The 23,169-nt window shown below is 37.3% G+C and overlaps 1 protein-coding gene across 5 annotated transcripts in view; it reads left to right on the top strand.

Annotated features, from left to right (window-relative positions):
• The window catches only part of ATP2C1 (ATPase secretory pathway Ca2+ transporting 1), a 154,142-nt gene extending 140,486 nt beyond the window's left edge, over positions 1-13,656 (top strand). For 3 of the 5 annotated variants that reach the window (XM_024994060.2, XM_010801619.4, XM_010801618.4), the window contains 8 exons: positions 5,296-5,346; positions 6,235-6,401; positions 7,559-7,627; positions 8,298-8,414; positions 9,211-9,358; positions 9,885-9,980; positions 11,195-11,336; positions 12,863-13,656. In XM_024994060.2, the coding sequence (XP_024849828.1) occupies positions 5,296-5,346; positions 6,235-6,401; positions 7,559-7,627; positions 8,298-8,414; positions 9,211-9,358; positions 9,885-9,980; positions 11,195-11,336; positions 12,863-12,993 (921 nt within the window). In that variant the 3' untranslated portion in view covers positions 12,994-13,656. 5 annotated transcript variants of the gene reach the window in all.
• Positions 13,657-23,169: the final 9,513 nt, after the last annotated feature.

The following is a 23,169-nucleotide window of genomic DNA, read 5'->3' as shown; positions in this document are numbered from 1 at the left end:
TTTTTTTCATTGAAATGCCTTTTTAGAGCATCTGGGAGCAGTATGGATGTGTGTGTCTTCTCCTGATAGTTTTTCCCTACATTTATTTCTAAAAGAATAAATCCTGTATTAAGTTCCCTGAGGGTATTGAGACAGAATGTACATTAGCAAATATATATGAAATCTGCGATTAATTAAACATTTTTCCATTAGATCTTTGTTTAGCCTTTTCCCAGAGATGCTAACAAGTAGTGACATCAGACAGACTGGAAGTTTCATTGTATTTGCTTTCTTCAGTTCACTGTCTGGCTTTCTGATAAAAATGCTAATGAACTCTGAAAACCAACCTGAAGGCAGTTAGAGAAGGAAGAAAGGCAGTTAGAGAATTAAGTTATAAATTGCATTATTAGCATGACAAATTACATCATTGGTCATTTCCAAATAAGAGTTTTTTTGCATCAGTTGTGGCAGATGCTCTGATGTTATTCCAAAGAGAGGAGCTCATGAATTGCTTAGAGTCATCCTATTCCGTAAATACCAGAGCTTCTTTCAGGTTTATCATGTCTCTTCTTCCAGTACTATCAATGAATTATTTCAGTCGTTTCAGCTGAGCTGAGCTGGACTTCTCCCCGTGACCTCCTATGCCCTCAACCCTCCTTGGCCTTTTTCCCCATTTTTATTGTGTGTTCATGTAACTCTTAAGTCTTGGTCTTAGGCTTTTACTTTAGAGAAATTTGAAAGCTTTTCATTTATTAGTGTTAGAAGCAAAACAAAACTTTTTGTAAATGGCCAGCTCAGTGAGGTTTTACCGCATGTACTAAAATCATATTAATTGACTATTTTCCTTTATAAAAGGGTTTTTGGCACTCCTCTTCTATAATTCAATCACACATTCCCAATCCTGTAACATTTCTCTGTCCTTTTGACCTAGGACAATTAAAAAATAGTATGGAAATGGAATTTCCATATGGGAATTCTCCATGTTTTTTATTTATGATTTCCTGAGTGTGTTTGCTATTGGTAAAAATGGACATTCTCTTCTCGTTTGTTTTTTATAGCACTGCCTCCATTTGTATTTTTACTAAACTAATTAACCAGGTCCCTATAATAAAATCCCAGTTTGTGTACTATTTAATTTTTGGTACGTTGTCAATACTTATTTCAACACATCAGGTATTTTTTAATCTATACTGGAAGATTTGGAGACCTTTGGGACATTCTTTTAATGCCAAGAATAATATTTCTTTCATTAGCCTCTCCTATTTGTATTTACCTACTTTCTTCTCTTTATAACTTCATTTCTGTTAATGTTGATCAAAAGAATTGTGAGTACGGACCACAAATATGACACTGAGAGACAGATCCACGAGAAGAGAAAAACCCTTTTGTGGGTTCCTTTGAAAGTACACAGCCTTTCTCCATTTCCCTCCACAATATTCCCTGCACTTTCCGCTGACAGAGTTCTGCTTCTTTCCTGTTGTCCTTGTGCTGGTCTACTGTGCTCATTCTGATTCGCCCTTCCTGCTCCTATACTAAGTGATTGTATTCTGTGCTTATTCACCCCCTTTTAGGTAGAGAAACAGACATAAAGATTAAAAAGATTATAATAGAGGAATTTCAGTTACCCCCCAGTTCAGTCCTAGCTCTGTGATAAGTAGTTGAGTTTTTACTCACTTCTAGTTTCTTTTTAATACCTAATTTCTTCAGGCCATAATTTTGTGTCACTAAATTTCAGTGTTTTTACTCAACCAAAAAGATTGATGTGCTAATCTTGGTGCTTTAAGGAGACTTTACTCTGTGCAGCATTATATTCCATGGAAGTCTTCAGCTTTGTATTAGAGATCTGCTTAGTCTCAAAGAAGCTGCTTTTGTTTTTGATTTGCCATCAGAGCTTTGAAATGCTGAAATATCTATATCAAGTGATAGGTTTACTGGATGCATGCCAAAGTAACTTGTGACTATACAAAAGAAGTATGTTTTCAGCCCAACAGTTGATCTGTTATCCTCACTGCCATTGTTAGTGATAACCTGTAGTGGCTGTGAAGGGGTGATTTGAATGTTTTGAATGATTTGCTGTGAAACAAAGGCAAATTTTTACTCTGTATGACCTGAGTGTTTGTAATTAGTAATTAGCCTTTTATTTAAAAATTCTGTAAAATCTGTAGTCTTTGCTAAATGCTCTTGTACTCCGTGCTGTGTGCTACATGATTAAATTTTTGCAATAATGTAGAATTTTCAGTTAGAAGGTAACTGGTACATTTTAAATACATATGCAGCCAAGTCCTTTTTATTTTATTAAAAAATTGTTTTTAATTGAAGTGTAGTTGATTTGCAGTGTTGTGTTAGTTTCAGGTGTACGGCAGAGTGATTCATTTTATACGTGTGTGTGTGTGTAAGATTCTTTTCCCTTATAGGTTATTAGAAAATACTGAGTATAGTTCCCTGTGCTGTAGAAGTAGGTCCTTGTTTATCTGTTTTGTATATAGCAGTGTGTATTTGTTACTCCCAAACTCCTAATTTACTCTCCTTCCCTTTTCCAGGTGGCAGTAGTGGTAGAGAACTCACCTGCCCAATGCAGGAGACACAAGGAATGTGGGTTTGATCCCTGGGTTGGGACGATCCACTGGAGGAGGAAATGGCAACCCACTCCAGTATTCTTGCCTGGAAAATCCCATGGACAGAGGAGCCTGGTGGGCTACAGTCCGTGGGGTCACAAAGAGTTGGACACGACTGAGCACATACACATCAGCACCCTTCCCCTTTGGTAACAAGTTTATTTTTTATGTTGTTGGGTCTGTTTCTGTTTTGCATATAAGTTCTTTTTATATAAGTTCATTTGTATCATTTTTTTGTTTTAGATTCCACATGTAAGCAATATAATGTGATACTTTGTCGAGCTTACTTCACTTAGTAGGAGCATCTCTAGATCCATTCATTTTGCTGCAGATGGTATTATTTCATTCTTTTTTATGACTGAGTGACTGAGTATTCCTTTGTGTGTGTGTGTGTGTGTGTGAATATATATATATATATATATATGCACTCATTCATGTCTGACTCTTTGCAACCTCATGGACTGTAGCCCGCCAGGCTCCTCTGTTCATGGGATTTTATAGGTGAGAATACTGGAGTGGATTGCTGTTTACTTCTCCAGGAATCTTCCTGACCTAGGGATCAAACACATGTCTCTTGCATTGGCAGGTGGATTCTTTACCACTACACCACCTGGGAAGCCCCATATGTGTATATATGTGTATGTGTGTGTATGTGTGTGTGTGTGTGTGTGTATATATATATATACACACACACACATATATATATATACACACATACCCCAAGTGGCACATATTTATATATACTATATCTTCTTTATCCACTCAACTATTGATGGACATTTAGGTTGATTCCATATTTTGGCTATTACTAACAGTGCTGCAGAGTATTAGGGTACAGTTGCCCAGGAGTGGGATTAAAGGATCATATGTTAGCTCTGTTTGGTTTTTTAGGGAACTTTCATACTGTTCTCCATAGTGGCTGTATCAGTTTACATTCCCACCAGCAGTGTAGGGAGGGTTCTCTTTTTTCCACACCTTTTCCATCATTTATTATTTGTAGACCTTTTAGTAATGGCCATTCTGACTGGGTGTGAGACCTCATGGTAGTTTTTATTTGCATTTTTCTAATAATTAGCAATGTTGAGCATCTTTTCATGTGCTTTTTGACCATCTGTGTGTATGCTGCTAAGTCACTTCAGTCGTGTCCGACTCTGTGTGACCCCATAGACGGCAGCCCACCAGGCTTCCCCGTCCCTGGGATTCTCCAGGCAAGAACACTGGCATGGGTTGCCATTTCCTTCTCCAATGCATGAAAGTGAAAAGTCAAAGTGAAGTCGCTCAGTCTTGTCTGACTCTTCGTGACCCCATGGACTGCAGCCTACCAGGCTCCTCCGTCCATGGGATTTTCCAGGCAGGAGTACTGGAGTGGGGTGCCATTGCCTTCTCCAATCGGTGTGTATAGTACTTTTTAAGCACTAAAGAATTTCCAAATGGATTTTGAATCTTTTTAAAGGAAGAATGCTTTCCACATATGTTATGTGGTTCATGGTACCTAGAGGATATAAGGGTAATCAATAATGTGATAGTATAGTTAACCCCTGAGAAAGTTTTAGATCTTTATCCTAAGATTCAGTCACTTATTCATTCATTTCACACTTGTTTATTGAGCACTGGAGGGCCAGATCTCTGCCTCATGGAGCTTTTAGTCTTAAGATAAGTAGATGTATATATTATGTTGCTGGTGGGAATTGTGGAAGCTTTCTCCTGACTCCTGCTTGCTTTGAAGTAGGAAATGAGGTTGTTAACTGAGAGTGGGGCTAGGAAAGGGATACATTGGAAGCATGAGGAGGGAAAGCTAGTGTAGACCTGTCCTCTGGGAGAGTAGGAAAGAGAATGGTGAGTCCTGTAGGTGTTAAGTCACCTGGCTTGGGTGTGTTGGAAAGAGTGATGGGGAGGCAGTGGTTAAATATCCTTGTGAACCATGGCAGGTAGCCCCCAGAGCAGCACTGACCACAGGTAAGATTTGTCACTGAAGAAGGGAATGGAAGACGCCTACCCATCTCCTCTCCTCATAGTGCTGTTGGGGAGGACTGGGGAACAGCCCATGTCTTGTGGATAAGCAAGTTAGAGCAGTGTGGGAGGGAGTGGGGGTACAGGTGATTTGTGGATGACTAGCTGGGGCACAGCTGTGAGCATTTTAGGAGACCAGGAAGTGGCATGAGGAAAAGGGATTAAATATATTCTTTGGAGAGAGAAGATCATATAAGCAAGTGGAGACACAAAGGAAGACCGCCTAATGACTCAAACTAAGTAGAACAGCATAGCAGTCACTTCATACTGTTTAACAGAAAAAAGGGCTCAACAGACATTGAGAAGCAGCTGTTCTTTAAATCTCATGAAGACAGAAGAAGGGAAAAGGCTGTATTAGTTGAGTGTCAGTGTTGAGGAAACATGCAAGAGAGCTTTTCCTTTCTCTGTTTCTGCAATGTTTCAAGATAAAGCTATTTTCTTTTCAGAGCTTAAACATGGGTGGGATAAACTGGGTGAATTGTTTAGATTGTGTATTTCCTTTAGTACCTAAAGTTTGAAATGGCCCTGTCGAATGAGTGTCCTAACAAGTGTATGGTATTTTCTTGAGTTTGATCTCTATGGCAAAACAGTTCAAATTGGTAATTTAAAAAATATTCTTAGTTATACGTACATAGGATATTCTGATAATTCTTAATGTTTAAGAATTTTAGTGTATCTTGTGTTTTAACAGGTTGCAGTATTTTACAGAGCTAGCCCAAGGCATAAGATGAAAATTATCAAGGTGGGTCTTTAAGAATCACATTGTTTCATCTCTGTATCCAAAATGCTTCTGTCTGTCTGCATTACTACTGGGAGTTTTCTTAGAGTACTAAAGTCAGAAGTGTTGTGAAGCAAACCAAGTGCTTTTTAAAGCCTGAGATGGAAACAGTAACAGAATTTCGTTAGCAAAGGAAGATGTAGAAGAAAACTTTAAGGAAATAGCTGCAAATATAGTCTTCTTTTAACATTTGAATAGTGTAAGTCTGTTCTGATAGGAGTCTACAGCCAGATCATTCCAGTGTGAATAGGAATCATTACTATAAATACAAAAAGAAAAAAATGTTTTGAGATTGTGAACAATTTTAAAGAGCTATGATATTTATATTAGTCAAATATATACAAAGCAGCTGACATGGTATCCATCAATTCATCGGCTTATTAATCACAACAGTGCTGCGTTGTAGTAAGGTAAGGGTTTCTCAGCCTTGGCACCGTGACACTTGTGGGCCGGATAATTCTTCATTGCAAGAGACTGTCCTGTGTATTTTAGGGTTAGCAGCACCCTTGGCGCCTGTCCTCTAGATGCCAGTAGTGTCCACAAAGTCATGACACTCAAAAATGGCTCCAGACATTGCCAGGTGTGCCCTGAGAACCACTGTGTAATTGACTCTACGTCAGGCTTTACACACAGAGTTCTCACACATGGGAATATTAATGGCAGCTTTTTCTAAGCTTTATCCTAAGACCTCTGTATACTGAAGTTTTTTTTTGGAAAAGTGATGGTATATATTATTTCCAGTCTTTGATTATGTGGGAAAGAAAAAGGGAGGATTTGTATACCTCCTTATCTGTGTGAAAGCAACATTCTAATCAGAACGCCTCCCTCCCACTTCACCCCTCCTACCCCCAGTCTCTGCAGAAGAATGGGTCAGTTGTGGCCATGACAGGAGATGGAGTAAATGATGCAGTTGCTCTGAAGGCTGCAGACATTGGAGTTGCGATGGGTCAGACTGGCACAGATGTTTGCAAAGAGGCAGCTGACATGATCCTGGTGGATGATGATTTCCAAACCATCATGTAAGTTTTCCTTCACTGAATGCACATCAGAGAGTTTCTTCCTATCCTTTTCTGCACCTCATTTGCAGAAAAGTGTTTAGCAATTTTAGGTGCTGGATGAGCTAAACTATTTTACTAAACTAAGCAATCTCGTTTTGTGTCCTAGTGTGTAGTTTTGGGGGAAATTATTTGTATGGAATGGACATAAAAAAATGGCAGGGCTATTCATTTAAGAAATATTACTGAGTACCAGCCAAGTTTCACATTTCCTTGCCACTAGCGTGGTGGTATAGCAGTGAACCTTCATGTGGGTTTATTCAAGTTAAATTCAGGCTCTCAGGAATAAGCATGTGACTGGCTTTATGACAAAGACTCATATCTGTTTCCTCATGTTAGGAATTCTTCATGTTGCCAATGATGCAGTTTATTTGAATAGATTTGTTTCATCTATAGTTTCTAATTGATTTAAGATTCTTCCATAATAACCTGCTGGTGTCATTAACCCATGTGGCCTCAAGTGGAACATGTGGGCCCTCAGGACCCAGAATTGCAAGGTTCTTCTAAGGATAGAAGATACTTAATTTCCATTCTTAGAATTGTATAAAAATCTCAGAAGATAGGATAGTTTGTTTATAAAATACATGTTTTCCTAGACTGAGCAAAATGAATGAGAGGATTTTCATGAATCTTTGTAAAATATATTCTTTTTATAATTCTGGTACAACATATATCTAATTGTATCTAGGAATAACAGATGAGTTAACATTGCCACTTAATTTCTGACCTGCATTAACTTAACCCCTTACCATACATACATCTGTACCTTTAAGAAAAATAAACTTAGGAGGGGTAAAGATCATTATTTTAGTATTATAAATGTATATTATTGTCTTGTATAGAAACACAGTATGTGATTTTAATGTTGACATGTCTTTTAAGAATAAAAATTATTGTGTTATGAAATTAGTTCAGGTACAGTAGGAGGCTTGACTTTAATGCCTTGCCAGATAGTGTTTCTGTATTTTTTTCTAGTTTTAATTATGTTAAGTAAAATTGTTTTATTAATGTATGGGTTTTATCAGTTGGGAACTTGTTTTCAAAATTAGTTCCACAGTATTGCTGTATCCTTATTTTTTTGTGATTATATTTTCTCACCTAATTTTATTTCTAACTTTCAGGTCTGCAATTGAAGAGGGTAAAGGGATTTATAATAACATTAAAAATTTTGTTAGATTCCAGCTGAGCACGTAAGTTTGTAAGAAATTGTGACAAACTTGTGGGTCTTACAGATAAATTATTCAAAAAGTAGAATTGAAACAAAAGCCTATAAGCTTCTGGCTCTGATTCTCATATGTAAGTTTTCCATTGTGAAAACTGGATTCTATCCTAAAACTAAACATGGCATGATAATTATAATTACTAAATATAGTAAATATAAAGCTAAATATAATTACTTGTGTATATCATCATCAAAATATATTAATTGTTGTGGCTTATTTAATACCTTCTGAAGTAACTAAGAAAGGGGTGTCAAATTTTAATTTTTCTTCTTGGTATCTTTTTCCAAAAGCAGAAGGGCTTTTATTGTAGTCTATTACAAAACACAGTTATAAAAATATCATTGAAACTCTTAACTGTTATCTGAACTCAGTTAAAAAAATCTTCCTCTTTGTTGTTGTTATCTAAACACTTTGCAAATCCTTTATTAAATTGCTGTGGATCATAAGGGCTAACTCTTTAGATCATAAGGGCTAAATAGTCACACTAATGAAGCAGTAGTTTACTTGGAAATATAGGCTTCCTTTAAAAGAACAGTAGTAACATGAGAGTTTTAAATGATAAGAAAGTGATTTCATAAAATTAGCAAGAATTATACAATGTTGATACATTTTTAAAAATAACTCTTTCTTTCTATAGGAGTATAGCAGCATTAACTTTAATCTCACTGGCTACATTAATGAACTTTCCCAATCCTCTCAATGCCATGCAGATTTTGTGGATCAATATTATTATGGATGGACCTCCAGCTCAGAGGTAAGAATTTCCTCATTTGTAAACTAGAAGGACAAGGATAGCCTTATATCCTGATAGTTAAGCTCTAAGACTTCATTCCCAGTAGCATCGGAAATCTCTGCAGCATCATGTTTGTTTTAAGTTGTGTGATGTGAGCGTATCATTTACTCTTCTGGGATGCTCATTCATGCATTAGGATCTGAGCTTTTACACTGAGATCAGAGCAGGGAACAGGTATAGTCCCTGTCCTTTAAGTAAGCTGTTTGTTTCTTGGACTAGAATGTAATGGAGAAATCTCTCTCTGGCTTTAGTGCTATTACCAAGGTTCCACCATCATTCTTAGAGACTTTGGGAAAGTACTGAAGGACTACTTCAATATTGTAGTATTGAGCATCTGATGGTTTCTTTTATAATAACGGGGCCCTAGATACAGCTTTCTTAACAAAGTAATTAATATGTATCAATGTATAACAAATTATCCTAGTTGAAACTTCCTTGCATGAAAGATATTTCAAAATCCAGTTGGTTAGTCATGTATTTCAGGCCATATTTGAAATAAGTTATATAAATGAAGTGGGGCAGTTTTTTGAAATTTGATTATCAGGCCCCTACCAAACTGTGGCAAATAAACAGCAAAGAGTGATAAAATTTATGGTTATTTTTGAGTTATCATAGCCAAGGTTTTCTTCATAATTCAACATTTTGTTTCCATAAGAAGGGATTTAGTTTCTGGGATAATTGAGGTCAATGAACTTGTGAAAGTAATAAATCCAAATTTTACTTAAAACTTTAATTCACTTTTCTGTTTGTTTTGAAGCCTTGGAGTAGAACCAGTGGATAAAGATGTCATTCGTAAACCTCCACGCAACTGGAAAGACAGCATTTTGACCAAAAACCTGATACTTAAAATACTTGTTTCCTCAATAATCATTGTTTGTGGGACTTTGTTTGTCTTCTGGCGGGAGGTATACTCACTGGATAAGCTGTTTTATTATATGCATTCTGTATGACAGGATTCCATTATTTTTGTATATTAAACAGAAGGCTGGAAGTTAGGATAACCTTCAAAAATAGAATAAAACATTTAAAAATAGTTTGATTTCAGTATTTATAGGTTAATAGAATTCCTGATTCATATTTTAGAATTATTTAAATATGCAGAGAAATATCAAATACAATAAAAATGAACATGAATATTTGGGAAGAAGTTAGAAAATCTGAGCCTTTAGTATAGCTATTTTAATGTCATTAAAAAAGAAAGTTGTTTTAATATCCAGTTTACAGTTTGGGAGAAGACTTTTTTCTTTATGTAGACTACAGCTATTCTTTAGGTGACTTATTTAAAGGGTGTATGGGAAATTTAAGTTGCTTATATGTCTTATATCTTAGACTAAAGCTTTTTTAAGAGAAAGAAAATATTAGCCCTTTTAAAGCATGTAGTATTTGTCCATTAAATTCAGCCAACTGAAAATCTTTTTCTCCTCTCAACAGCTGCGAGACAATGTGATAACACCTCGGGACACAACAATGACTTTCACGTGCTTTGTGTTTTTTGACATGTTCAATGCACTGAGTTCCAGATCTCAGGTACGCTTGAGTGATTGTAGCTGGCTAATTCAACTGGGTAGAGTTCTCTCTGTAAGTGGGCAAGGTTTTAGCTTTGCTTGCTTTTGTAGCCTTGGTTACAGGTCCAGATATAGCCTTCCTACAGACATGTGTTCTAACAGGGATGGGAGATTTGGGGAAGTAGGCCTTAACTTTGGCCAGAAGATTAAAGTAAATCACAGATGTCATCACCTGATTTTTCCTCTCATTTTCATATTATCTGTAGCTATGTGATAGGTTCAAGTTAACATTATCTGAGCATAGGACAAAGTTCATAGCTACTGTTAAGATGGTGTACTTTCTTCTCATTATAGAAGAAAGTATTGTTGGACATACAGGAGCAGTTTTGTGAATATTAACATTTTCTTACTATCTCCATTAGTGTGTCAAAACTTAGGACATTTAAAATTTTCTTTTTTTCCCATGCTGTATCTTAAGGTGGATGGTCTTCTCTTGATTGAAGTGCTTTGATAGAAATTAGTGGGCTAGAACCTAATGATACTTTTTCAGAGCATGTTGTTCTTGGAAACTAGTTATATTTGCCGCCTGATTGTTCAATTTTAGAGCACCTTAGGCATCCTTAACTATTTATTACCATTCGCCATGCTTGAACTTTCCAAGTACAATGCATTGTCATTAATTTAGACTAATTTTTAAAGAAGCTATAGTATTTGGTTTTTGTTCTATGAAAGGCATTTTTACTTTTTCAGTATACATGTAACTAAGTCTAATCTTCAAGAAAGTTTCTTAGATTATGTACCTTAATGAAATGATTTAGAAAATAATCATATACAATAAAAGTTTGTTATGCTCTGGAAAGCTAAAGGAAGTTTCTTTCTGTGGCCTTTATTTTTTAATAAAATCAGTTTGGTTTTTTTTTTTTGGCTGTGCCGTGTGGCATGTGGGATTTTTAGTTCCTCAACAAGGGATCAAACCCAGGACCCCTGCATTGGGAGCATAGAGTCTTAACCATGGGGCAGCCAGAAAAGACCTAGTATCACTTTTAAAGAAAGTCCTTGATAAAGAAAAGCTGCTTTAAAATTTACCCTACTCCGTGTGAATTATTCCAAAATATAATTAAGAGATTTCATGTACTAGTATTGTAGAATTGAGTCCAGCTTACTAAAAACTAGAGGTGAATATTATAGTAAAGAAGTTGTTTCTGGTAATAACTGAACTCTCTGCTCTGCCAACAGACCAAATCTGTGTTTGAGATTGGACTCTGCAGTAATAAAATGTTTTGCTATGCAGTTCTTGGATCCATCATGGGACAGTTATTAGTTATTTACTTTCCTCCACTTCAGAAAGTTTTTCAGACTGAGAGCCTAAGTATACTGGGTAAAAGAAATGTTATGTTTTATAATTTATATATTATAAATGAGTTGTAAATATTTTCTAATGTATTTGTCCTAAGAAAACTTCTTTTAAAAAGTGAAGTAAGTGGCTTGCTTTGAAAAATATGTGTGCTGTTTGTATTTGGAATCACATTTAGGAGAGTCACTCTTCCAAATCTGGTTTTAAACTTTTCTGGTAATTTTTTTCTTGTTAATTTTTTATAGGTTATCACTTGTCAAAATCATATTTGGTGATTCTGAAAGACAGTAATTGTAGTTGATAACTTTTTAATTTTGTTTGAAGAAAAAACTAGATTTAAGCTCACTAAAAACTAGATGGCTTGTCTTTAAAATTACCCTTTTGGTTGTTAAGCTAACATTTTCCTCTTTGCACGTCTTATTTTATGAAATAACAGCCCTAAAAACAGAGTTTTACTAAGTTGATGTGGAAAGTGAAAGTGACTGAGTTGTGTACGACTCTTTGCGACCCCATGGACTGTGTCTATGGAATTCTCTAGCCAGAATACTGGAGTGGGTAGCCTTTCCCTTCTCCAGGGGATCTTCCCAAGCCAGGGATGGAACCCAGGTCTCCCGCATTGTGGGTGGATTATTATTATTATTTTTTTTTTTTTGTGGGTGGATTATTAACCAGCTGAGAGCCACAAAGGAAGCCCAAGAATACTGGAGTAACCTATCCCTTCTCCAGCGGATCTTCCTGACCCAGGAATTGAACTGGGGTCTCCTGCATTGCAGGCGGATTCTTTACCAACTGAGCTGTCAGGGAAGCCTGATGTGGAATACAGACATTATTTTTTCATACACTCTGCATGAAATGTATCATTGTATAGTACATTTAAAGGTTAATCTTCCTGTGTAAATGTGAGGATGGATGCATTTTATGATAATGCTAGTTCTCACTCTTGGGTTTTTAAAGTTAATTTGGATATTTTTGATCACTATTTTTTGCTGTAAGTTAATCTTAATGTTGAACTAGTTTAATTTCAGGATTTTAATTTCATACTCATATTCTTTCCTCTTTAAAAAAAAAATGCAGTTTTAAGAAGACACGTGAGATTTTTTGAAGCAGTAAATAAGAATGAGATAGTGTGAACACCATTGTAAAGACATGGTCTTTTAACAGTAACTTGCAAGTGGAATAGATGCAGATTTCAGTCAAGCTATTTCCCACTGCTTGAACAGCCTTTAAAAAACAGAAAACTCCTCTTGGTTGTGTTGCTGTTGAAGTTTGTGATTCTCAGGTTATTATTCAGGGAAAGCAGTCAGAGGACTTGTTCTCTGGGTTCTAGTTCTCTGGTGCTGCTTGTCCTTGCTGTGTGACTTTGGGTAAGTCATTTGGTGCATTTGAGCTTTACTTTCCTTATTTTTAAACTGAGGCTAATTGTGGCTACTCAAGGAATGGTTGAGAAGTAATGTATTTTAAAAGCTGTGGTAAAATGCTAAAAAAACATAAGCTATTAATCTCTGAAATTATAAGTTCAAAGAATTGTAAAACTCTGTTTTTTCTTGCAGATTTACTGTTTCTTCTGGGTCTCACCTCGTCAGTGTGCATAGTGGCAGAAATTATCAAGAAGGTTGAAAGGAGCAGAGAGAAGATCCAGAAGCCTGTTAGCTCGACATCATCGTCTTTTCTTGAAGTATGATGCATATTGCATTCTTTTATTTGCAAACTAGGAATTGCAGTCTGAGGATCATTTAGAAGGGCAAGTTCAAGAGGATAAAATGAAGATTTGAGAACTTTTGAACTTTCTATTGACTAAAAATGAGTGTTAAAGACTTGAGACTTTAACCTGCTGACAGTCCCAAATGAAATTATGCAACTTTGGTAACATTTTCCTTGATTTAAATTGGCTTTTGCAACTGAATGGAACTTCATAAAGTGTATGGGCAGTTATTTAATTAAAAAAAAAAAAAAGGTAAAACCTGAACCACCTTCTGCACTTAAAGAGTTCTAACAGTTCAAATACACTATCTATTCTAGATAGATATGATTTTTTTTTAATTTTTAAATATTGTACTATTTATGGTGGTGGGGCTTTCTTACTAATACACAAATAAATTTAATCATTTCAAAGGCATTCTGTTTGGTTTAGGAAGTTAATTCCCAGGAGTGCCATATTTCAGCTACTGTATGTCCTTTTCCCTGCAGTGTAAGCAGTTCAGCTACCTTGTTATCATTTTTGTATCTCATGTTTTTTGCACAGGATGTGACCACTGTCAGATCACTGTTCTTTTCTTTCTTTTTGTGATTGAAAAGCCTATACTGCAATTTGAAGTAAATGTTTGCTTTTCTTTGTAAGTGTAAATGGTTGCCTTTTTTCTTCCTTTTTTTATTTTTGGTATGAGTCTTTGGTCTAGCAAAATTAATAAATACAGAGCTGTTGAGTGGCTTTCTAGGTAGGGTAGCTAGGTAGGGTAGTAATTAACATTTAGTCATGGAGTCAAAAATATTTAAGACTGTTTGAGCTGAAACTGATAGCAGATTTATATTAACTTGTTATGCCTTTTTTTAGAGTTAATGTAAATACATATTTTGTCAAGTATCATCTTGATGAAGTCACCTCCTAAATATAAATCCAAGTACCTCACCTGAATATCTGAATTGTATTATTTTCAGTGTCTTTTTATGTGTAAAGAATCTTTTTTAGAAAGTATAGAGTGGTAAACTTCAAGAATTGAAAAGCCCCAAACTTAACAGTTTATGGACCAGAGTGTAAGCGGGAAGATTCTGTGCTGACCTTGGTCTCTGTGAATCTGCAGCTTTGGGGCCTAGGTGGTACACAGCCCAGAGTCTGTCCCTCTCCTCCTCCCACCAGTATCTTCTGTCTTCTTTCTGCTTTACTGGGCAAGCTAAAGAAATAGATAGATTTGCTCTTGGAATGCCATCAGTTTTTGTAATAGCTGGATGGGGTGTAGGTAATTTGTTTTGAGTGTGTGGCAAATTTGGGCCAGAAATTCAGAATTAGAAATACATTTTCTGTTGAGTATTTCTCTCTGAAACAGAAACGGGTCTCAACTTCTTACATGTTTAATTCTTCCTAAAGTTTACTGAATTTTGTATTTTATAATTATACTTTCCAGTTTTTATCTCCAATATTAAACTGCACTGTTAGCACCACAGTACTTTTGTTAACAATAGGAAAGATACCTGTTCTGTGAGTCTGTGCGGATATAACTGAAACAATTTAGTATAAGGACCTGAGATGTCTGCAGTTGATTCTGCTTTACTCTTTAAGGCTTGATAGTCAAATGTACATGGAAGCCATTGTCTAATCAACTTTTTCTTTAGTGATGGTGATGTTTCATATCTAAATTTTGTAATAAGTTTTCTTCTCTGTTACAAAGACTTCAAATACGTATTAAGTGCACGTCAGTTTTTTGCTTTGCATTTTAGGTTCATATGAAATAAATGTGCCTATTCTGATATTTAAGATTTTAAACCTCCCCCCAGAATGATTTATTTTCAAAAGTTAAGGTTCTTCCAGTTGGGACTGTTAATGTTAAAATCATATGGATGTTGAAGATACAGAAATTACACAGTACTCATAGTACACTGAATCTGTGATTTAAAAAGAAGTGAAATGTATAGTACAGATATCATCTGTATAACAGATTTCCCACAGTAAAACAACAAATTAGAGTTCGTCTCTGTGTGTATTTCATATAGTATATTATCTGAATTAGCATGGATAATCCAAATGCACTAGTATCTAAATTTTTAATTTTTCCCCATTTCCTGACCCTAAGACTTGCTAGATGTAGCCCCTAACAATACTAACTTGATTTTTCCATGTTAGACTACCTCATGAAGTTTTCTGTCCTCAAAGTGATTAAATGTCAGGGAAAAAAAGGAACTTTAATTCACCAACGAGGTAGACAGTCCTCAAATGATTCAAATCGACTGCAGAGGAACAAGACTTAGCATGTTCTCTCAGATTTGTGCTGAGCACTGCATGACCCGGAGATGAAACTGTGAAACTAAACAACCTCCCCCTCAGAACACAGGCTTCTTTTAATAGCAGTAACTTCACTGACAAGAATAAAACACATTTTTATATCTCATACCCTAGCAAGGCATATCTGTTACACTGACAGTCTTTCTGAGTCATTGCACATTTTGATCTCTTTCATGTAGTACCTAAGTAAAGTATGGCCAGAACACTGGCCATACTCACAACAGATTCTCAGTGACTAGACCTGGTTTGGTGGCAAACAATAAATATAAGATCTAAGAACCTCAGTTAACTTTACCTTGCTTTCTGCCTCTGTCACTTGGCAATTTGTGTGCATTTTATTTCTACATATGAACTAACCTGAACTTAGATGGATGAATTGACTGTCATTTGAGAAAACTTTTCTTTAGAACTTAGATATACTAGGAATAGAAAGGTGGTAGCATCTGTGCCCTTCAAGAGTTCATGGAACAGGTTAGCTGAGGATATACCGTTAACAGGCTGTCTGATGAAAGTTCGTAGTGGTATTTGCATATTTATTTTGGAAATACACATACATTAAAAATGAATACAGTGCATTTTACTGAAAGGTTCCATTGACATTGACTTTTGGAAATCTTTGAAATGCCTTTTTAGAGTAAGCTGCGACCCAAATAGTAGCTGCTCTGCATACTAAAACACGGTGTGGATAAATGTTAATCCTAACTGGTATATGGGTAGACAGATTATCCTGATAATTAAGCTCCCTTGAGCTCAGTTAGTACTTGGAATGACTATGAACTCTTGTTGGGTTTAGGGGTTTGGTTTTCAGAGTTGGTTATTATTAATAATGGATCTTGGTTAACCAGTCCTTGATATTAATGTAGGTATAATAGTCTTCAAATAGTTTGGTAGGTTTCTCAGTCTTAACTTGGAGACGAAAGTGAAATACATTAAATACAGTGGTTAAGTGCTGCCTCAAGTGCTGCAGTAGCGAAAGGAGAGAAATACCTTCATTGGAAGATGTGATCAAGGAAATTTCCTAGAACTAGTGGCATCTGAATCACACCGTAAGTTGAGAAACTCCAGTCAAGGACAGCAGGATGTGGCAACCAAAAGGCATAACCTCTGCAGAGTGTTGGTGGAGTCTGGAAGGGACAGGTGAAAATCACAGGAGTTTAGGGCTATGGCAAGGCCTCGCCTAATTTGAGGGCAGGACAGATAGGCTGGAGCCTCATGAAGGAGGTGGAGGAGAAGAATCTGAATTACAGCCTGCTGGAAGATTTCAAGAGTGTGGAGTTGGGGGTTTTGTCTTGTAACATGCTGAGGGGAGTTCAGAGGGTAAAGATAAAACAGAGAGACTGATTAGAGAACTGTAGGCACTTAAGGGTTAGAGGGACCAACTTAGATGTGGCAATTAGTATGGAGAGGAGAACATGGAATTTCTGCCTTCTAAGAGCATTTGACATGACCCGATAGGAGGACAAGAAGATACTACATCTTCTAGCTTTTTGGCTTGGGTATTAGAGTGTTGGGAAAATTTCCAGAGCTGAGCAGCTTTTAGTGGGACACAGGTTGATTTCAAGTGTGAAGTTTGTGATGTTCTTTTTCATATTAGATGAGGTTTCTAGCCTGGGATGAATTAAAACCATGGCTGACTAATTATAGGTAATAGGAAAATAATTTCTCCTTACACACATTGATTTTATACATATATATATATATATATATATATGTATGTATGTATATATAAGTAAAATTATTTCATTCCAATCCTAAAGAAAGGAAAAGTCAAAGAGTGTTCAAACTACCACACAGTTGCACTTATCTCACACATTAGCAAAATAATGCTCAATATTCTCCAAGCTAGGCTTCAAAGTATGTGAACGGAGAATTTCCAGATGTTCAAGCTGGATTTAGAAAAGGCAGAGCAATCAGGGATCAAATTGCTAACATTCGTTGGATCATAGAAAAAGCAAGAGAATTTCAGAAAAACATCTGCTTCATTGACTATGCTAAAGCCTTTGACTTTGTAGAACACAACAAACTGTGGAAAATTCTTCAAGAGATGGAAACACCAGACCACCTTACCTGCCTCCTCAGAAATCTGTATGTAGCTCAAGAAACAACAGTTAGAACCAGACATGGAACACTGGTTCAAAATTGGGAAAGGAATATGTCAAGGCTGTATATTGTCACCCTGCTTATTTAACTTATATGCAGAGTACATCATGCAAAATGCTGGGCTGGATGAACCACAAGCTGGAATCAAGATTGCCGGGAGAAAAATCAATAACCTCAGATATGCAGATGACACCACCCTTATGGCAGAAAGTGAAGAAAAACTAAAGAGCACCTTGATGAAAGTGAAACAGGAGAGTGAAAAAGCTGACTTAAAACTCAACATTCAAACAACTTAGATCATGGCATCTGTTCTCATCACTATGGCAAATAAATGGGGATGCAGTGGAAACAGTGACAGACTTTATTTTCTTGGGCTCCAAAATCACTGCAGATGGTGACTGCAGTCACTAAATTAAAAGACGCTTGCTCCTTGGAAGAAAAGCTATGACCAACCTAGACAGCATATTAAAAAGCAAAGACATTACTTTGCTGACAAAGGTCTGTATAGTTAAAGCTATGGTTTTTCCAGTAGTCATGTATCAATGTGAGAGTTGGACCATAAAGATAGCTGAGAATTGATGCTTTTGAACTGTGGTGTTGAAGAAGACTCCTGAGAGTCCCTTGGGCTGCAAGGAGATCAAATCAGTCAATCCTAAAGGAAATCAGTTCTGAATATTCATTGGAAGAACTGATGCTGAAGCTGAAGCTTCAATATTTTGGCCACCTGATGTGAAGAACTGACTCATGTGAAAAGACGCTTTTGCTGGGAAAGATTGAAGGCAGGAATAGAAGGGGACAACAGAGGCTGAGATGGTTGGATAACATCACCAACTTGATGGATATGAATTTGAGCAAGCTCTGGGAGTTGGTGATGGACAGGGAGCCTGGCATGCTGCAGTCCATGGGGTCACAAAGAGTTGGGCACGACTTTACAACTGAACTGAAGTAAAGCAATAGGAATCTAGCAAAATGTAGTGATGAACCTATTTGCAAGGCAGGAATAGAAAATAAATAATGGTATGGACTTATAAATATGTCCATAGAGAATCTTGGTGCCCTGTGAGGACCTAAAGGGTGGGATGTGGGGAGTTGAGAGGGTGGCTCAAGCAGAGGGCGTATATGTATACTATGACTGATTCACGTTGTTGTACAGCAGAAACTAATACAACATTGTAAAAGCAGTTATTCTTCAATTAAAAATACATTTTAAAAAAGTAAAGCAATAAATGAATGTGAACTCAGCTTTGAAAGTAATTTCTTTTGTTATTAAGAGTTATGGTAAGAGAGTAGAAAACAGTGCTGATTTTTTTGTTTGTTTGTTTGTATTTTACTCATAGTTCTTTGGATCTCTCTAACCTCATATCTCACACATACTGTTCGAACACAGTCCACTTAACTGGTCTTTTTGGACAGTAGTTCTTCAACTTGAAATCCTTTTTGCTCTGTTTTAATTTGATAATCAGAGATTTTACCTGTTCTTCAAAGCCCAGTTGAAGAGCCAACCAGGATGGCCCTTCCAGATGGCTCTAAAGGTATGTGTATGTATGTGTGTGTGAGGGGTAAATACTGGTTAAAATAAATGGAGCCATAAGTTTGCATATACAGTTGTGGGATTTTATTTTTTAGAAAGCTTAAATTTTAAGTATAAGCCACTTAAGTGATAAATGCAGATAGAAATTTGCTATAATCTTCTGTTTTTATTCAGAGTAAATTTAGGTGGTGGAAGTTTGGGTAGGAAAAACATTTTGAGGCTTTAGTTTTGATCCTTGTAAATTCCCCTCTGATGCAGACCTGCCAGCACTCCATGTACCTGAGAGTGTGGGGCCTGCCCGTGTCTGCACTGCTCCAGGTAGGCAGTGCTTCCTGTGCGGATCACAGGACGTACCTGGCTCTGCCATTCTGTTCCCTTTGTGTTTGAGTCTAGCCAAATTGGCAGATATCCTGGCAAAGGCCCATACATCTACAGTGGCCCCAAGGCTACTGGCCTGGCTGAACTGCCTTCATACATCAGTCCCAGATGCCCCCCATCACCATTATTTCTTCAGCAGTAATTGCATTCTTGCTACTTAGATAAGGGTAGAAATTATATTTCACAGTATTAAAGCACAGTGTGGGAAATTGGGCACATTGTTCTACATGATCCTAAAGATGTTATTTTTGTTTTCTGAGTATTTTCAGACTTTGAATTAAAAAAAAAAAAAAAAGCTCTTGGATACATGTTTTTTTTTCTTTTTTAAATACCAATTCACTCAGCTATATTAGTTTTATATTGAGGCCTTCCCTGTTATACAGTTAGAAGTAACAATTTGGTGTCATCTGTGGTTATAAAATACCATAATGCCTTGACGATTTTTCATTTTTCATCAAGTCGGCACCTTAAAAGCCAATATGAAACAACTGGTTATATGAGTCGCACAAAATATTATCTTTGAGCAATACATAGCAGGCCCCAACCAAATGGCAGAAAAATGTATGCTTGATAAAAAGGACATGACAGCTTTCATACTGAAGCATTGCTAGATGGATTTTCAGTTCAGTTCAGTCGTTCAGTCATGTCCATCACTTTGTGACCCCATGAATTGCAGCACGCCGGGCCTCCCTGTCCATCACCAACTCCCGGAGTTCACTCAGACTCACGTCCATCGAGTCAGTGATACCATCCATCCATCTCATCCTCTGTCGTCCCCTTCTCCCCCTGCCCCCAATCCCTCCCAGCATCAGAGTCTTTTTCCAATGAGTCAGCTCTTCGCATGAGGTGGCCAAAGTACTGGAGTTTTGGCTTTAGCATCATTCCTTCCAAAGAACACCCAGGACTTATCTTTAGAATGGACTGGTTGGATCTCCTTGCAGTCCAAGGGACTCTCAAAAGTCTTCTCCAACACTACACTTCAAAAGCATCAATTCTTTGCTGCTCAGCTTTCTTCATAGTCCAAGTCTCACATCTATACATGACTACTGGAAAAACCATAGCCTTGATTAGATGGACCTTTGTTGGCAAAGTAATGTCTCTGCTTTTCAATATACTATCTAGCTTGGTCATAACTTTCCTTCCAAGGAGTAAGCGTCTTTTAATTTCATGGCTGCAGTCACCACCTGCAGTGATTTTGGAGCCCAAAGTCTAACACTGTTTCCACTGTTTCCCCATCTATTTCCCATGAAGTGATGGGACCGGATGCCATGATCTTAGTTTTCTGAATGTTGAACTTTAAGCCAACTTTTTCACTCTCCTCTTTCACTTTCATCAAGAGGCTTTTGAGTTCCTCTTCACTTTCTGCCATAAGGGTGGTGTCATCTGCATATCTGAGGTGATTGATATTTCTCCCAGCAATCTTGATTCCAGCTTGTGTTTCTTCCAGCCTAGCGGTACTCTGCATAGAAGTTAAATAAGCAGGGTGACAATATACAGCCTTGACAAACTCCTTTTCCTATTTGGAACCAGTCCATTGTTCCATGTCCAGTTCTAACTGTTGCTTCCTGACCTGCATATAGGTTTCTCAAGAGGCAGGTCAGGTGGTCTGGTATTCCTATCTCTTTCAGAATTTTCCACAGTTTATTGTGATCCACACAGTCAAAGGCTTTGGCATAGTTAATAAAGCAGAAATAGATGTTTTTTTGGAACTCTCTTGCTTTTTCGATGATCCTGTGGATGTTGGCAACTTGATCTCTGCTTCCTCTGCCTTTTCTAAAACCAGCTTGAACTGAAATTTCACGGTTCACGTATTGCTGAAGCCTGGCTTGGAGAATTTTGAGCATTACTTTACTAGTGTGTGAGATGAGTGCAATTGTGCGGTAGTTTGAGCATTCTTTGGCATTGCCTTTCTTTGGGATTGGAATGAAAACTGACCTTTTTCAGTCCTGTGGCCACTGCTGAGTTTTCCACATTTGCTGGCATATTGAGTGCAGCACTTTCACAGCATCATCTTTCAGGGTTTCAAATAGCTCAACTGGAATTCCATCACCTCCACTAGCTTTGTTCGTAGTGATGCTTTCTAAGGCCCACTTGACTTCACATTCCAGGATGTCTGGCTCTAGGTCAGTGATCACACCATCGTGATTATCTTGGTCATGAAGCTCTTTTATGTACAGTTCTGTGTATTCTTGCCACCTCTTAATATTTTCTGCTTCTGTTAGGTCCATACCATTTCTGTCCTTTATCGAGCCCATCTTTGCATGAAATGTTCCCTTGGTATCTCTAATTTTCTTGAAGAGATCTCTAGTCTTTCCCATTCTGTTGTTTTCCTCTATTTCTTTGCATTGATGCCTGAGGAAGGCTTTCTTCTCTCTCCTTGCTATTCTTTGCAACTCTGCATTCAGATGCTTGTATCTTTCCTTTTCTCCTTTGCTTTTCGCTTTTCTTCTTTTCACAGCTATTTGTAAGGCCTCCCAGACAGCCATTTTGCTTTTTTGCATTTCTTTTCCATGGGGATGGTCTTGATCCCTTTCTCCTTTACAATGTCACGAACCTCCGTCCATAGTTCATCAGGCACTCTATCAGATCTAGTCCCTTAAATCTATTTCTCACTTCCACTGTATAATCATAACAGATTTGATTTAGGTCATACCTGAATGGTTTAGTGGTTTCCCCTACTTTCTTCAATTAAGTCTGCATTTGGCAATAAGCAGTTCATGATCTGAGCCACAGTCAGCTCCTGTTCTTGTTTTTGCTGACTATGTAGAGCTTCTCCATCTTTGGCTGGAAAGAATATAATGAGTCTGATTTTGGTGTTGACCATCTGGTGATGTCCATGTGTAGAGTCTTCTCTTGCGTTGTTGGAAGAGGGTGTTTGCTATGACCAGTGCATTCTCTTGGCAAAACTCTATTAGCCTTTGCCCTGCTTCATTCCATATTCCAAGGCCAAATTTGCCTGTTACTCCAGGTGTTTCTTGACTTCGACTTTTGCATTCCAGTCCCCTATAATGAAAAGGACATCTTTTTTGGGTGTTAGTTCTAAAAGGTCTTGTAGGTCTTCATAGAACAGTTCATCTTCAGCTTCTTCAGTGTTACTGGTTGGGGCATGGATTTGGATTACTGTGATATTGAATGGTTTGCCTTGGAAACGAACAGAGATCATTCTGTCGTTTTTGAGATTACATCCAAGTACTGCATTTCAGACTTGTTGACCACGATGGCCACTCCATTTCTTCTAAGGAATTCCTGCTCATAGTAGTAGATATAATGGTCATCTGAGTTAAACTGACCCATTCCAGTCCATTTTAGTTCGCTGATTCCTAGAATGTTGATGTTCACTCTTGCCATCTCTTGTTTGACCACTTCCAATTTGCCTTGATTCATGGACCTAACATTCCAGGTTCCTATGCAATATTGTGCTTTACAGCATTGGATCTTGCTTCTATCACCAGTCACATCCACAACTGGGTATTGTTTTTGCTTTGGCTCCATCCCTTCATTCCTTCTGAAGTTATTCTTCACTGATCTCCAGTAGCATATTGGGCACCTATCGACCTGGGGAGTTCCTATTTCAGTATCCTATCATTTTGCGTTTTCATACTGCTCATGGGGTTCTCAAGGCAAGAATACTGAAGTGGTTTGCCATTCCCTTCTCCAATGGACCACATTCTGTCAGACCTCTCCACCATGACCCGGCTGTCTTGGGTGGCCCCACATGGCATAGCTTAGTTTCACTGAATTAGACAAGGCTGTGTCCATGTGATTAGATTGACTAGTTTTCTTTGATTATGGTTTGAGTTTGTCTGCTCTCTGATGCCCTCTAGCTACACCTATTGTCTTACTTGGGTTTCTTT

This window comes from Bos taurus, chromosome 1 (genome assembly GCF_002263795.3).
Source record: "Bos taurus isolate L1 Dominette 01449 registration number 42190680 breed Hereford chromosome 1, ARS-UCD2.0, whole genome shotgun sequence".
Taxonomy (NCBI): Eukaryota; Metazoa; Chordata; class Mammalia; order Artiodactyla; family Bovidae; genus Bos; species Bos taurus.
This window is presented reverse-complemented; position numbering and strand designations above follow the sequence as displayed.